This window comes from Rhincodon typus, chromosome 22 (assembly GCF_021869965.1).
Source record: "Rhincodon typus isolate 14 chromosome 22, sRhiTyp1.1, whole genome shotgun sequence".
Lineage (NCBI taxonomy): Eukaryota > Metazoa > Chordata > Chondrichthyes > Orectolobiformes > Rhincodontidae > Rhincodon > Rhincodon typus.
Genome location: NC_063353.1, coordinates 25177793 through 25196082, shown reverse-complemented (window position 1 = coordinate 25196082; position 18290 = coordinate 25177793). Strand labels below are relative to the sequence as shown.

The 18290-nt window shown below is 39.2% G+C and overlaps 1 protein-coding gene across 1 annotated transcript in view; it reads right to left on the bottom strand.

The window, feature by feature from the left end:
- The window catches only part of panx2 (pannexin 2), a 47685-nt gene extending 32123 nt beyond the window's left edge, over positions 1 to 15562 (bottom strand). Inside the window, exons 1-2 of the mRNA XM_048610475.1 lie at positions 14989 to 15562; positions 14310 to 14626 (exon numbers count right to left, since the gene is read on the bottom strand). Coding sequence (XP_048466432.1) covers positions 14310 to 14535 — 226 coding nt within the window. The 5' untranslated portion in view covers positions 14536 to 14626; positions 14989 to 15562. The remainder of the gene's footprint in view (positions 1 to 14309; positions 14627 to 14988) is intronic.
- Positions 15563 to 18290: the final 2728 nt, after the last annotated feature.

Genomic DNA, 18290 nt, shown 5'->3' with positions numbered 1-18290 from the left:
CACAATTTGGTTTCTCTTATGATTTTCTCACAGTCTATCATAAAATCTATCCTATAGAAACTTGCAGCTCCATATCCTTGACTATACCATATTTCACATGAAAGTCCTTGCCCAAGTTCTTCACTTTACTCTACCCTTTAAGCAAAGTTTTCAATTGCTATGCCTTTGGACACAGTGAAACATTCTCTCACTTGCATTGTTGCTTATTTACCTCCACTTCCAAATGCTTCCTTCAACTCTGTGTCTTCAACTACACCTCCAAGTTACTGATGGAACCTTGACATATTATATTTAGATCCATTCTCTCATGGCTAGCCTCCTGCTGCAGATTATGGTTTCCTGCTTTTGCATAGCTTGCAGGTGTTCCACATTAATATCTGTGAAGAGTTTCCTGTCCGTGGTGATCACAATGCAGCATTTTGCTTAACTTTATGGATCTTCTGGACAATTTGTAATCAATGCACGCTAATCAATCTAAACAGGCAAGAATCGTTTTAACACTCTGCTGAGTGGCTTAGTCCTGTGTCTTGACAGGTTGATTCTTTGCTGGTTGGACAGGGACACCAGCCATGATGCATTCTATTGTCACAACTGTAAGATGCTAACTACTCATTCCTCCTCTTCTTTTAGCAGCTGTGTCTTATTTGATTTCTCCAGAATAACACTACCTAGGAATCATTCATGATGTACGTTACTTTCTGAAAGGAATTCTGCACAATTCACACAGTAAGGGAATAGCAATGCACCTGTTTAGGATTGCTCTTGATTCAACAAATAACTACATTTTCACATTCTTTCATGTTGGTATACAGGGAGAGAAGCAGGGGTTCTAAGCAGAGGAGAGGGAGTTGGGAGGAATTGGACAGAAAGGATAGTGGACAAGGTGGAGGGAAGAGAATATTAGCTGTCTCAATATAATAATCATCTACCACATACACATAGAGATACTGAAAATTGAGGCAGTTACATTCTACTTCATTTTCCCTTTATATTATCATTTTACATCTTAGGGGTATTAGCTTCAGTGGCCTCCTTAATGGAGCTGAGCACAGAAAAGTATTTGACTTTGAAATGACGAACGTGGGTCTCTTGAGAATCCTGTGACAATTGGCTGAATGGAGTAGTGATCCTCAGAATTACTGGCAGTGTACAGCAGATGGTTTTTGTGGATCTCACAACATTTCTTCCTGATTCTCCCCGATGATATCACGCCTCACTTCTTATTTTTCTGATTTGTCCAGTTATCTACCTATATGACAGTAAATTTGAATCTTGCGGAATTCATCTTGAAGTTAATGCATGTCCTCAGTGCTCCTGAACCCAATTTTTTTCTCCATTTGGAGACTTTACAATGATCAATGCATTTGAGATACACACCAGAAGGTTCTCTATATTGCATTCACACTCATAAAGATTTTTTTACTGATATCTTAATAAAGAAACATAGGAGCAGCTTATATTGTCATTCAATTAGTTCATGGCCAATTTGTACCTAAATTCCATTTTACTTTTGATATCTTCACCTGACAAAAATCTATCTCTGTTATGGATTTTTCAATTGGCTTTGAGTGAACACCAGTTTGTGGATGTGAGCTCCAGGTTTCTACTATCCTTTAATGAAAAAAATGATTCCTCACATCTTCTCTGATCAGAGTGGCTCCTATCTTAAGCATATTCTCTATTAAGAATTCATCACCAGACGATCTTCTCCACCTAACCTATTTAAATATTTAAAATAGTTTGGTGGTACAGGACTTGAGTATTGCTGAAGAAAAGCACATTTTGTCAAAGCTTTTCAACTTGCACTTATTGGGACAGTTCAAAAGAGTATTGAAAAAGGGGAAAAAGACAATTTTCTCTAAAGAGAAAGTGTTGTTCAGTTGGCAAGGTGATACTGAATCATCCCATATAAATCCAAGATCAAAGGCTTTGACATAATGTGTCTTTTGTCAGCAAAGAAAACCTCAATTATATCATCCATTATCATCTATTCCAGGAAAACATGCTAACACAATCTGGACTCATAATCTAATTCATTTAGCCTGAGTACCAATCTGGTGTATCTGTGCTCCATTCCCTCCAAAACCAATATATTTTTCCCCGCGTACAGTGCACAGAACTGAATATAGTCCTTCAGAAGGTGCATTCTAAGTGACAAATAATCCTGACTTGGAAATGTATAGCTGTTCCTTTAGAGTTGTTGGGTCAAAATCCTGGAAATCCATCACTGACAGCACCATGTGTGCAAGTACACCAAACCGATCGCAGTAATTCCTGAAGGCAGTTGATTATCACCTCCTCAAGGCAATTAGGGGTGGGTAATAAATATTGGAATTGCCGGTAATGCTCATATCCCATGGAAGAATATAAAAAAGAAAGTGGACTAACCAGACCTTCATAAAAGTGCTGTGTAATTTCAATCTCTTTGTATTTCAGACACGTTGAGAAAGAGTTAATACAAATTAGCCAGTAAGGTACCTTGTTATTTTTTGTGCCTGTTCACACACTTAAGTGACTCCTATACATCCCTAAATCTTTCTACTCCACCACAGTTCATAGCTTTCTACCATTCCTCGCTCTTCCCTACACTGTGCTTCAATTGCCACAGATTCACCCACCCACTAAACAGCCCTTTGCAAGCTTCTACTCCTATCTACACTGTTTATTCTGCTTCTTAACAAGATGCCATTAACAAACCTAGAAATACAATTTGCAAATCCTTTATCCAAGCTACTTACAAATATTGTGAAATATTGAAGTGCCAGTGCAGATTTCTAGGGACACCAATGGTCACATCCTGACAATTATAGTGCTTACTTATCCGTCTCTCTCTATGGCCTACCTACTAAGCAAATCGCTAGCTGTGCCAATAGGTTGTCTTTATATCCATGAGCTTTAATTTTTGCTAACAGTTCCGACTTGCATGGAATTATCCTAAGTAACTTCTAGATGTGCATATAAACAGCATCCATAGAAAGCACCTCAACTAGCATGTCAGCCTCAGTCATCTGATGTGGTCTGTAGCTTAATACATAGGTTTTGGATTTTTCACCTGTCACATTCTCCCACCCACACATCACCTTCCCACATTTGACATTATTGTGCATGTTTAGCTATAAACAATGCCCAAACAGTGTTTCTCCCACTTAATGTGAAGTTTCCTGAACCTGTTTTTGAACTGGAGTAAAAGACAGTGGTAGATATAGGCTAGTTCACACTTTCTACATGTTATTTCACCTTCCCATATCCACGGTTGAGACACTAAGATAAATCATATATCCTGCCTGCCTGACAGAAGTTGAGGCAAGTAAAATGAGTTTGGTAATTTCCTACCTGCATTGCATGTGGATTCCACCTTTCATTTTGATCTGTTTTTCTGTGAATATACTGCAGCTCGTGGAGCCTTCTTTAAAGATACAATTCATTGACATCAACAGGTCCAGATTATAGTTTTCACTCTGGCTTGTGAAGTGAGATCATTGTGAACTTTCTAGCAGATGAAGACACAAGGAAAAGGACTTGGGACCAGAATTAGTCATTTAATCTAATTTTTATGTTTTTCCCCAACTGGAGCCAGGAGGAGCTGAAGTGCTGGGGGGATCACAAGGAAAGATTAGGCCTGACCTTCCCCAGACTTCTTCTAAGCTCCTGTGAAAACCCTGCACCCGATATAATAGAGCTTCTTGCTGTGGTCCAAGTGTTGGAAAATGGGATTAGAATAGTTAGATGGCTGTTTTTGACTGGCGTGATGAGCCGAACAGATGATGAACAGACGTGATGGGCCGAAGGGCCTTTCATTAGGCTGTAGAAATTGTGCTGCCTTGACATGAATGTAACATTGCTGATATTTCAGATGAGCAGCTCACCAGCTGTTGAGACCCAGTGCCAAGCCTCTACTATCCAGGCTGGTGGGTGGCTGTGGGCAGGAGGAATGGTGGTTACCACCTCCCACTGCCTCCACTGACACTTGCCTGGATACTAATTCAGTCAGATGCTGTGGAGCATCCTGTGAACTCAGGCTATTTGACTAATTCCAAAAGGAGGTTTAACAGCTTTTAAAAACTGTCAAACTGAGTAGCGGGATTTACAGATTTCCTTTGTGGAGAGAGTTGGAATGGTGATTTTTTTCCACTCTCAGGGAATAGTTAAAGGAAAGGATGAGCTATCACAAAAGAGCAAGACACTGAGTTTAGTTCAAATTAAACTCGCAAAATGATGACCACTGGATTCCTCTTCTCTTTTAAATATCTAGAGTTCTATTATTTTTTGTAAAAAAATGAGTAAACACAGATAATATGGTTCTTACTTCTTTAAGTTCTGGATATGTATTTTTACAGTGATAGATTCCCAAAGAATTTTATTAGATTTTTGAAATGAATCAGAGAATATTACACCTTAGAAGATTCATAATGTTCATGGAACCATTCTGTCCATTGTTGTCCCACCTGATCATGAAATATTCCTTACCATTAATAACACTAACTTACATTTTATGAGTCATATCACTAAGTATTCTGAGCTTTCTCAGCTCCATTTCTTCTCCATGAAGAATTTATTATGTCAATAACTGCCACTTCACTGGCAATATATTGTTATTGTCTATCGCATTTAACTCCCAACAGATCATTAGTTAGCTTTCAGCCTTTTATTTGCATTAGTATCCTTGATTTGAAGAAGTTTATTTTCCTTGGTTCTCAGTTATTGTTGGTATTTGAACCTCTGACAGGAGAGAGGAACATACAAAATGTCTAATACAAATGCAAAGAATACTACACTTCCTGCAGACTGTGAGAGATAAAAGGAACAGTGAAGCAACACAAGGAAAGCAGTAAGAGGGGAATATGAGTAATAATTTATGAAGGATATAAATGGACAAAACTAAATGTTTTAAGCAAGTAAAGTGGGTTGGTTAGAGTAATGTGCATGCTTTAAGAAGAGACAGAGGTGACAATGTAACAAAAAGGTCAGGAGATAGTAGACATGCCAATTATTTGCTTTATATTGGCCTTCAGCATACAGAATGGGAAATAATGTACAAAGGCTATGAAGAGTAAAAACAAATCAAGGAATAGAAATGTACTAGATTTGAATGGTTAAAATTGTTAGGAAGGAAAATAATAAACAAAAAACTAGATAAATTTCCAAGATCTATTAGCTTCCATTTGAGGGTGCTAAAAGAGGGAACTGAGAAAAATTACACATGTACTAAATTCCCTCAATTCAGGAACTGTCCTCTTTGAGTGTAAAATTGTCAGTCACTGCATTATTTAAATGTTGGAAAGATAAACAGAGAAATAATAGATCTATTAGCTCAATGTAGGGAAGATACTAGAATTTGTTATTAAGAACAGTGTAAGTCAGCATTTAAGAAAATGTGAATTGATCATAGAAATCAAAATAGACCTGTGACGGACTATCATGTCTAATGTGTACAAAGGAATCTTTGAGGAAGTACATAACACATTAGGTAAGGGTATGTCCAAACATCTTCTACGGAAGGAATTCCAGATCTCTGTTCCTCAGAGTTCTGCATAAGAGATACTAACGAAAAGGTATATGAATTTGGAGGCAGCCCACTGGAATGGGTTAAGAAATTGGTTAGAAGATAAGAAACAATGAGTATGGATATTGCATATCATCCAAGTTAACAAAATGTGACATGGAATGTCTCCAAGAAATCAGTGCTGCCTCTTAAGCTATTCACTGTATTTATAAATGATTTAGATGAGGGATTACAAAGTCGTTTACGTAAGTCTGCTTGTGACACCAAGTTACCTGGTACAGTAAATAGGATAGGTGGAGGCAGAAGGTTGCAAAGTGACTGATAAGTTACATAAATGGGCACAACTGTGGGAGATGTGCAAAGTCATGCACTGTCTCAACTAATGGTTGAACCAAAAACAAAGGGCATCATCTTAAAATTAGTGATAGGACAACCAGAGAAAATATCTGGCACTTCTTCACACAAAGGGTTGTTGAAATCAGAATTTCTCTTCAAAAATCTTAGCTTGAATGAAAGTTTCAAACCTGAGACTAATAAATTTTTGTTAGACATGGTTATTATAAAGTATAGAATCTGTGTGAGTGGATTAAAATTCAGACTCTTTCTATCATATTGCCCTTTAAAATGATTCACTCAATTCATCTGAGCAGTTGTAATGTAGAAATAGCACAGTTGAACTTTGTATACACTCGTATATCATTCAGCTTTTTTTTAGACTTCCAATGCAAAATTATTACTTTAAATGAAGAGTCAATAATTTCATGAGCTGTCTGCAAATATTTTTCTAAAAACTGCAGAACAATATACCATACTGACCATACATTCCAGACAGTCAGAAAGTGAAAGATGTGTGTACTATTTCACAGGGTCCCAAATGTTATTGCCCAAACAATCATCCAGGATATTAAAGATTTTGACTGGCCTTAATCACCCAGACTTTGCAAGACTGCTCCATTAGTAATGAAGCCTTTGTATACAGGCTTATGCAACTTTCACTAATAGCAGAAAAAATACATCTAATGTATGTGGCATTTTCCTAGATGATGACTGCTGGTACCTTGTGGTTTTTCCCACCCCTACCAATATGTGGTGCTGGGTGGGGTTTGTTTGAGGTAGTGATAATCACTAGGATCTGAGGGAGCTGGTACAGATACATCTGTTCCCTCCATAAGCTAAAGTTTGTCTCAAAAATTTTGACTTGTGACTAAAGCTTGATAAGCTGTGAAAGCTTGTCTCTAGCCACAGACTGTGAGACATCAGAAGAATGCATGAAGTGAATGTAACATAAACATTCACCCCTTCAAATCCATCACTTTATGCAACACAATACAACAGCTTGCATTTATAAAGCACTTACAACGTAAAGCACATACCAACCTAAACGAAGAAACAGATATTAGGAGAGGTGATAAATAACTTTGCCAAAGCCACAGCTTTTAAGGATGGTCTTAAAAAATAAAGGTAGTGAGACAGAAAAGTTTAAGGAGGGAATTCAGAGTTTATGGCCTAGGTGCCTGAAGGCACAATTGTCAAAGGTGTAAGGAAGAAGGGATAAAGGATAAGTCACCAGAGAAATATACACGTTCAGAGGGTTATTGGGCCACAAGAAGTCACCGAGAAAGGATGGGGCAAGGCCAAGAAGCAATTTGAACATGAGGATGAGAATCATAAAAGAAAGACATTCAGAAATGGGTGGCCAAGTCAGTGTGCACAGGTCTACTACTACTCGGCAAAAGTAGCAGAGCACACAGCTTGCAAGATGCAGCTGGCTGCAGTGCCACAAGACCTGAGCTGCCATAGTAAGATTACTACTCATAACTTAGTTTCCTTTAACTGTTCATCACTGGGACTTCCAAAACTGACAAGCTTTCGCCTCCCACTTCTCATCACTCTCCTCATAGCAGCAAACCACTGAATCTTCTGCAGTTGCTAAAAACTCTGTAGCTGCTACTGTCTCCACAATTCCTCCCCTCACCCCTAGTGCTTGATTCTTTGTGGCCAATGGGCAAGTACCTCAAGGAAATACCTGAAAAGGTTAATAAGCATGTAAGACTGTAAGTAGGTGTTTGCAAATGGAACAGTTTAGCTTCCAAGCTTTACTGCAATGAATGATGAAATAAACCATTGCAAAACAGCTGATGTTGTCCAGCAATTAATTTGCATTGGTGTTGGTGTTCCAGGTGAGGGCATGCATCAGCTGGGAAAGGTTTGATACTTGCAAGTGCTTCAGGGTGTATGGAGAAGGGATGTTAATTAAATGAAAATGTTCATTGATGACTTGCATCTGTAAGGCTATGGAAGCTGTCATCATTTCTGGTCCTTATCCTTCTTGTTGATTTTTTTGTTTTCTGAGTCAGCTCCTTGGCTTCTTTCCTTAGTCAAGCAAAGTTGTGAAAGAAATTAGCAAGGCATGGCAATTCTGGATAACTGCTTGGAACTCTACCGACTGAACAGATATTTCCAGAGAATGCCAATGGTTTGTCTTCAATTAGAACACTGGCTGAGGTGCAGCTTTGATTGTTGCATATTTAGCATTTCTGCCATGACGCAAACTATCAAAGGATATTCCTTTACATCAAGTAGCCAACCTAACACTCAATGAAAAAGTTGAAAAACAATGGGCATTTGAGGGTTGGCACAGCACAAAGGTGAATCTGGCACTTCCACAACACAATCTGGGGAAAGAGTTCTTCACTGATCACATGGTCCTTGCTTGAATATTAAATAAGCTTAGCATTATTTACAGAAAACTACTCAGGATAATTAAACTATTGCAGTCCACGGACCTTCTGCTGTATGTGCAAAATTGCAAATCAATATTCACCTCCGTGCTATCTGCCCCAGTTACCCTGTATAGAGAGAAACCTAATCCTTTACCTTTTGCAACCCAAAGGCCCATATAAACGTACAACCAACAAGTTGTCTTGACAACTTTGATGTGTAATATGCAAAATCTCTATTTACATTGTATTTATGCACTTATTAAAAAAGAGCTGTGTATGTTCATCATCATATCATGGATGCAATCTGAAACTAAACAAAATGAAGAGACATAACATGGTTCTTTTCAAATCATTTATATATCACTCTCCATTCAACAAATTAGGCAATGACAAAATGATTAAAATATCTTTATTGATGTTTATAGAATTCCAACAGTGTGGAAACACACCATTCAGCCTATGCTAATCCTCCAAAGAGCATCCCACCCAGACCTACCTCCCCTATCCAAACCCATAACACTGTAATTGCCCCTGATAATCCACCTAACCTGCACATCTTTGACCTGTTGGAGGAAATCAGACTCCTGGAGGAAACCCACACAGACACAGGGAGAATGTGCAAACTCCCTGCAGACAGTCACCTGAGGGTAGAATTGAACCATGTTTCCTGGCAGTGTGAGGCTATAGTGCTAACCATTGAGCCACTGTGCCACTCAAATGTTAATGACAACAAAAGCGTACTCTCAAAGTGTTTCTGATAACACAGCATGAAGCTGGAGGAACCCAACAGGTCAGGCAGCATCAGAGGAGCAAGAACGTTGACATTTTGGGTCGGGACCCTTCTTCAGAAATTTTCAGACATTTTCTGAAGAAGGGTCCTGACTCGAAACGTCAACTTTCCTAGTCCTCAGATGCTGCCTGACCTGCTGTGTTCCTCCAGCTTCACACTGTGTTATCTCTGACTCCAGCATTGGCAGTTCTTACTATCTCTCAAAGTGTTTCTGATCCTTGTGAATAGCAGTTAGCTGAGAAAATTGCCTTTCTTGGATGGTGGAGGAATAAACTGCACTTGATATCTTTACTTCTGGTCTGGAATGGTTTCAAGCATCTACATGGAGAACTCAAAGATTTGTACCAGAACTTGCAAAAATAACATGTTTCACCGAGGCTTCAAAATAATCTACCAATATGTGACATCACTTTATGATTGATGTCCCAAGCTTTGCTCCATAATGGACTGCAATACCTCTTCCACAACACCTGCTCTAAAATCAGTTTCAGCAGTTTGAATACATTTAACATAGTCAATCCAGGTGTCACTAAGGATTTAATACCAGCCATTATGTTAATGAACAAGAATCAATTAGATTTCAGCTGTACGGAATCCAACATAACCACAAATCTCAGTGATACAGCCTTCATCTATAATTCTGTATATGTTTAATTGCAAATCTACAATTCAGTACTCCTGGCCTGAAATTAATGTGATCTTGCTCCATAGATATTGTTAGATCCTCTGTGCCAATTACATGCTCATGTAAAAGTACTGCAGCTGGTATCACAGTTTCTGTATTGGTGCTTGTAGTACAGGTGCTTCTGAAGGTGTTCTTTTTTTTGCATTCTAATGCCTGGTGGAAAGGCAGATGCTGTATCGTTCCAATGGATCCATCTGATCTGTGGAGGCAATAAAGGTAGCACAAGTATCTCACAATTAGGCATAAAATCTATGGTTAGCAGTAGAATACTATTGCATCAAACAAAAGCTAATAAATCCATTTATTTAAACATCACAACAGACCACTTAATATTTGCATCTACGGAGACATATACTTTGGGAAGACACTTACCAACTCAGCTAATGTGTTCTCGCCTCAAACTCTCCATTCCATTTCAAGGTTACCAAGCTGAGTAACTCACCCTCCCCTCAGCCGGTACGAGTTTTTCCTTTGGTTCAGGATCTCTTCTGATTGGTTGCTGAATGAATATTTTCTTCTGCCTTTGTTTGCTCAAATCATTAATCACTCCAGATGACATACTATTTCCCTTTTGCTATCAGCAACCGTATTCAGCTACTTAGTGACTTCTTTTTGAGACTTCTGACTATATTGTTAGATTCAGTATTGTTCCAGAGTAATTAACCATCAAGGCCCATAGCATAGGGTCTTTGACAATGAATCTTCCATTTATCTCTACAATGCTTTGATTAGATACAGTTCTTAATCTCTAAGAAGTTATGTTATCTGCACACCAAAGACTACTTTGGGGTCAATAACTTAGTTTTCAAAGAATTCAGGCATATAACAATAGTTGTTCACATTCTAGGATAGCAATAACAATTCACTACTGACATTAGGATGCATTAGGCTTAAAAATGCAGCTATTGCCTCGTGTTACTGAATAGAATCAATTCTTGATCAAAATATTATTTTTGCATGCAAACCAACTAATAAAATTCTGAAGATATAATAAGGTCAAGTAATGAACACCACTTTTATATATGATACAAAATAACTGATTCAGTACATCACTTAACTGTGTTAGAATTTAAATTTTGGCACCAATGCAGTCATTGCTTCTCCACCATTTTACCAATCCTCTTATGTTTCAAACATGTACATAAGATAATCATTTGCTTTGAGTTATTTTCATTTAATTTCAAACTTAACAGTTTTGTCTCTAATCTGATTGATCCTACACTAATCAGAATCACTAACTTGACAACATGTAACAGTGCTTAATTTTGCAAGATCATTGATTCTATCACAAGTATGCAAATTAACTGCTTGTGGGATCAGTGCACAGTTGGTGACCCTAATATACCTCTAACAAAAAGAACTGGAAAAATACAGGCAAGCTGGTTCTCTTCCTCAAGACTCAGATAAAGATCCACCAGTAACTCAAGAAACATCACTGCTCATGACTGAAAAAATAGGAACCCAAGAACATCCCTGCACAAATTAAATGAATAAAACTAACAATGCATCAGGAATGGTAAGGCAGTTCCAGAAGGATGTGGAGGTTTTGAAGACGGTCCAGAAAATGTTTACCAGGATGTTGCCTGGTTTGGAGGGTATTAACTACGAGGAGAGATTGGACAAACTTAGTTTGTTTTCACTTGAATGTCAAAGGATGAGGGGTGACTTGATAGAAGTTTACAAAATTATGAGAGGCATGGATAGAATGGATAGTCGGAGTCTTTTTCCTGGGGTAGAAATGGCAATTACGAGGGGACATAGGTTTAAGGTAAAAGGGGGTAAATTTAAAGGAGATGTGAGAGGCAAGTTTTTTTGCACAAAGTGTGGTAAGTGCCTAGAATGCACTGCCAGAGGAGATGATAGAAGCAGATACAATAGCATGTTTAAGAGACCTCTTGACAGATACATGAATAGACAGGGAATGGAGGGATACAGACTGTGGGGAGGCAAAATGTTTTATAGTTTAGAAATGCATCTTGTGTCAGCGCAGTCTTTGTGGGTTGAAGGTCCTGTTCCTGTGCTATACTGTTCTTTGTTCTTTGTTTGTGTGTAATCCATTGCTGCTTCATTATGAGTTCAATCAGCATAACAAGTTATTAAACTGAATTCCATTCATTTGCTAAGATGTGAGCTATCACCAAAAATGACCATGAAAGGACACAAGGACATAAGAATATAACAACTAGGAGCAGGAGTAGGCAATTCAGCCCCTCACACCTGCTCCAACATTTGATACGATCATGGCTGATCTCATCTTGGCTTCAACTCCAGTTTCCTTCCCAGTGTCCATAGCCCTTCAACCCATTAATGATTAAAAACATGTCTATCTCCTTCTTAAATTTACTCAAGATCCCAGCATCCATTGCACTCTTGCATAATAAATTCCACAGATTCATGACCTTTAGAGAGGAGTAATTTCTCCCCATCTCTGTTTTAAATCTGCTACCCCTATGCTTCCTCGTTCCAGATTGACCCACATGGGGAAACATTTGTTAATCCCCTTTAGCATCTTCTATACCTCAATTAGATCACCTCTTACTCTTCTGAACTCCAGAGAGTATAGGCCTAACCTGTTCAATCTCTCTTTATTAGCCAAGCCCTTCATCTCTAGAACCAATCTAATGAACCTCATCTGAACTGTCTCCAATGCAACTACATTCCTCCTAAAGTAATGGTATCAAAACTGTATGCAATACTCCAGGTGCGGTCTGACTAATTCCTTGTACAGTTGCAGCAACACTTCCCTACTTTTATACTCTATTCCATCAGCAGTAAATACCAAAATTCCATTTGCCTTCCTTATTACCTGCTACATTCGCATACTAGTTTTCTGCAATTCATACATGAGGACATTCAGATCCCTCTGCACTGAAGCACTCTGAAGTTTCTCTCCATTTAGATAAGTTGCCTTTCTATTCCTCTGACAAAAACGGATACCTCACCCTTAACCGCATTCAACATCATTAGCCAAATTTTGTCCCATTCCCCAACCTACCCATATTCATTTTAAAATTTCTTATTTCTTAATTGCAACTTACTTTCCCACCAATTTTAGTCTCATCTGCAAAAACATCAGTAAAATAGTACTTTATATCCCCAATCCAAGTCATTAATTTAGAATGTAAATAATTGGGGGCCAAGTATCAAAACCCCACTAGTCATGTTTTACCAACCTGAAAATGACCGATTTATCCCAACTCTGCTTTCTGTTGATTAACCAAAAGAAGCTGCTGGATTTTTCCAAAAAAATTATTTGTTTCAGTAATGCACTTCTGAGACGAACTCTGCCACACTTGTCTAGTTGTTACAGTTCCACATTATGTGTTTAATGCTTAATGCTCTCAGGGCCACAAATAGTCTCACCCAGATTACCCATGTCCCAGAAATATCTAAAATGCCTGCACAAATACACACATTAGAATGGACTATCATGTAAACTACGGGCTAAAAAAATACACATAACACAAGTATTTAAAAGAAGTGTGTAATCATTCGCTTCACTTTTAAAAGTTTATTGCTTGACTACTAATAGTTAAATGGTAGACTGCTTTACCTTTTTGAAGATTCAACAATTGACTTCATAATGTCAAGGACCAAAAAGCAAGAATGGAATAAGTGAAACAAAAAAAAATGCATTATTTTTGGATTTTCCTGTCTTTTGGAAAGAATGGGCTGAGCAGAGAAATGTAAATATTTGTACTGAGGGATAAGTTTTAATTAATTAATGACATAATATGCTTATATGCAGAAAAGGTTTCAAAGGGTACTTCAGACTGGTTAACTTTCAGTAACAACTGAATGGTGCAGACTATTTGTAGTTCATGTGTGATCTATAGATTTTAATTAAAAAGCCTTGGTTTACAAATCTCAACAAAAATGTCTTACAAGTTTTTAACGCAACCGTCCTTTAAGGGAGACATACATGATTGTTTATTCTCCACTCACCAAAATGGAAATTTGTTTGTGTTGCTTTAAATGGTCGATTTTCATTATAAACAGAAAAAGAAATGATGCCAATTGCATGGAAATGCGTCACTTGCACAAATCTTTTCAGAAGGAAGATAAATCAGGGTCTTTCACCCAGACTTTCGCAGATGTAAATAAATTTGACAAATGCCTCTCATGAAGCAGAGGTCTCACCATGTAGGTTTAAAATCACACAAAGGAGAGCTAAGGCACTGTTTACGAGGTGCTTTGATGGGCTGTGCCTTTCAGTAGCTTGACATAAACACACTTGAATCATATCCTATATCCTGTGAAGCAGTTACAGTTTGGGAGGGCGGGCTTATCATGCAGAATGCAGCAGTTTACGTATAATGCTACTCCTTAAAGTGGCACCACTGCCTCAGTCTGTTCATTTTGAAGGTCAGATGTCAACAATAAAGAGTCCCAATGAAAGTTCTAATTAACAGGGAGATGGAGCTAAGCGCCACAGAAGGGCACAAGATGAGAGTGAAGCGTGAATGTGACTGCGGTTGGCTCACTGGATCTTCCGTCAGGCAAAATAAGGGAAATATACACTAGAAATGGCTGAGAATGCTGCCCTGGAACAACAGTTTTAACATGATTGCCAATGGTGTTGGGTTGTATACTTCTCGATCTTCTTACCTGCAAAATTTTTAGTAAATACCAATGTGACTAAGAGGATGGGGATAATGACAGTCCCGATGGACACTACTCTGTCGAAGGGGAGTTCTAGCTTTAGTTGAACCATGAAGGCTGCAAAGGGCGAACCTTTCTCATCTTGTTGGCCCGGAAGGATCAGCTCCTTGAGCTTTTCTCCAGCTAACAGCGCAGTAGCCATGTCTGGTTGGTGATCTATGATGTTGTGCATTCGTCACTGAGTGCAGATCTGATTCCTAGAACCGGCTTGCGCTGGATCTTCCTTTGCTGGAAAGCGACTGATTTCCCGTAAAGATCGCTTTCTGTTAACATATTAACAACAACAACAAAAAAAGAAGCATCATGTTCAGATATGCGGATCGTGACACACGCCAAATATCAGGGTAAAAAAAGCACTTCGATCATCAGCCAGTTAGTAGAAAACACTACATCATTGCACCAAGACACATCCCAGGTCGCTCAGTTATAGTAGAACACTATCTTTAATTCCCTCCCTCTTCATTGACTAAAACCATCCTGAAGCATTAGTTTACTGACTACACCAACATATTAAAGTGTGTTAAAAAATAGAAAATCCACTATCTTCTCACAGCAACATATTATCCAAAATAAAGCGAAACTGTTCTACGTATCATACATTCAACTTTTTTAAAAATGGGCTCACCGAGACAGTAAGATCAGAAGTGTTAAAATCAGCTGTTTCTCAAATCTTCATTCTTTGATGAGCCGTAATGATCGAGCCTTCACTGTTGCGGCTCGATTTCTCATTGAGAAGGCGACAATTGGAGTTTACCATTTGCCCTCATCATTCAGAAATGCACGATGTAGGTTTTTTTTGTTGTCTCCCGCGGTGTAATCCCCTCTGTTTTATCTGACGACCAGCGAGCCGATCGGAAAGAGCAGGGAGAATACTTCCAAACGGCGCCCGATGTCCAGGAAGAGCGGCAGCAACAGCTGAGGCAAGCCTGCTGCAAAACAGAACTGGTTTTCAGCACCATAGCCAGCTCCTATCGCTGCGGCTGTGCTCCATTCATTCCTGTGGCTGGCGAGGTAAACACGTGAAACTGCAGCGAAGATGCCATTCCACAGCTGGATGGGCAGCTGTCCAAGAGAACTCCGTCCAATTCCGGCTTCACATCACACAGTCAATCAGTTGCCTCTTAAGGCTCACCGTGTGCTGCACACTCAACAACAAATCGCTTGGATCCACTCCCACGATTCAAGCTGCGATCCGGCTGCTTGCTGGAGTCCTTAGTTTTTTTTTTAACCTGCAGCACGTTTGTGGAAAACGCATTTCCAGGTTTGGTCTCCAGGAAACAGCATGCCTGACTCATGACGTGTCTGTTCGCTTGCCTGTTATTGTATTAGGAAACACATTGCTCACATTGAAACTGTAGTCTATTGTTCTTTCTTAAAATAAACACATTAATTAGCATTATTGATGTCCAAGTGTGTGATATTCACATCAAACTTGCAGCTTGATAAAAGATTGTTCTCAGCATAAACAGTCCGTACCCTTTCGTTCATTCGTATCACAGTGCTCACGGACACAACTCTCAAAGCAACAACACCTCACTAACGTCACATTTCTATTTTTCCAAAAAAAAAGTTGCAGCACGATTGGATTAGATTAGAAAAAAGGACCGTGATGCATGAATACCCCTCGTTCTGACGCAGGCAGCGTGTTAACTTTATGTTCATTGAACTGATACAAACAGGAGTCCCGCTCTATCCGCCCACTGAGTGGCTGCACCGAGCCCCAGACTCAGCGCAAGGTAAACATCACATGAAGCCAGCCTGATTCTCTTACATTCTGACTGCAGTAGGTTTAGGGAGCTGGTTAACAGGAGCCACTCCGAGCAGCAAGGGGATTGGAAAGGGGATAGGAGAATGCCCCAAGGTTCGCCCATCGAGTACTGGAGGCATTGATGCAGGAGAGACAGAAAAAGGGCGAGTTCCCTTTCCCTTTGCGGGTGGGTGTGGAGGATGGGTTAAGGTGTGTTGGGATCGGTGATTGCTCGGTGGCTGTTCAGGCACTCAGATATTACGAAGGATGTAGCAGCAGGTAGCTGAAGTGGCCAATGCCAGCAGCCTAAGCCTGAGAGCCTAGATATTGTACACACAGAGCCATCATATGGATGGTCAAGGTGATTGAATGCATAAATGAATCATAAGGCTCACATAACCCTGCATTTGCTGCCGCTCCTCCACTCACCTGCTAACAGCCTGTATGAAGCAAAACTCAGACCTCACAGGCCCAACTTTACCCATACTACTTCAAGCCAGACACTCTCAGTCTGTGCACAAACATCTCAGATTCATTCGCCAATCGCACCACACTCAACTCCTTCCTCTCACTGTTGCAGGACAAGGTGACCCATAACACCAAGAGATGGCAGCTAACCAGTGAGGTATAGAATGGATGCCTGAACTCAACTCTATGTGGTGCAAGCAATCATTGGAGCAGCCAGAACAGAGGCTGGGTTGAAATGATTTATGGGTGTACACACATACAAACATGACAGGTGGAGCAGAGGTGGGTCATTTTACCCTCCAACCTGCTCTGCCTTTTAATCAGATAATGTCAGAAAACACGCAACACCAGGTTATAGTCCAACAGTTTATTTGAGTTTTCTGAGTGCTGCTCCTTCATTGGGTGATGTGCAACCATCTGAGTAAAAAATTCTCCTCAAGGCAGAAATTGAGAGATTTCTAGAGAATAATAATATTAAGGAATATGGAAATAGTGTGAGAAAGTGGCTTTGAAGTAATGATCAGCCATGTATAACTGAACAGTGGAATGGACTCAATGAGCTGAATGGCCTACTTCTGTTCCTATGTTTCAATCATTTTTGCTTCAAAATGGATAATCAGATATAAAATAGCCTGCTCTTATAGTTCTGCAGCATACTGTACTAAGAAACAGTCCCCGATGCATTGTAGAAATTCATCTTCTATGTAATCCTTGTGTATTTGATTGTCCAGTCAATATGCAGACTAAAATCACCCATTAGAACAATAGTGTCCTTCTTATGTGCTGCCATTATTCCCCAATATACTTTATCCTACAGTGTGACAACTCTTTGAGGACCTACCAATGGCTCCACTCATGACTTCTTTCCATTGCCACTCCTTATTTTGACCTAAACTGATTCCATATGATGATTTATTCCACATCTAGCACTCCTGACCACCACAATCTTACCTTGTTTTATATAATAGAGATATCCCAGCACCTTTCACTTTGGGCACATTGAATATCCTTGAATATAAAGTTTTAGTCACCCTGAAGCCACATTCCTGTCACAACTATCAAGTCATATTCATTTAATTCTATTTCTGCCAACAACTCATCTGTCTAATTACAAATTCTGCAAGCATTTAGATAAAGAGCTTTAAGCTTTGACTTTGTATCATTTTACTCATTTTGATTCTAAGTTATGATGTGGAGGTGCCGGGGTTGGACTGGGGTGGACAAAGTCAGAAGTCACATGACACAAGGTTTCAGCCCAACAGGTTTATTTGAAATCACAAGCTTTCAGAGCAGTGCTCTTTTGTCACATTAAGGCTGACCATTGCTTTTCTATTTAATTAATTAATTTGGATCTTAACTATTTTAAAGGATGTTTTTAACTGAACCCTTCAGCTGTAATAAAAGGTTGACATACCATAGAGTTGTACTCATTATTGAGAAAAGATAAGTGGTGGTTTAACTTGAGGGTACCATGCCTCAGGCAAGGGGAGAGGTTAAGAACAAGAATCCTTTGTGGTAACCTCAACCAGTATGGGAATTGAACCCATACTGTTGGCATTACTCTGCATAGCAAACCAGCCATCCAACTAACTGAGCTAACTGACCTCCATGCTCAGTTATAATAAAGCTTCCTAATTGAACACAATTGACCAAATGAAAGGCATTGAAGAAATAGTGACCAGTTACGTACCTGTTTTCCTGTGATATCACAT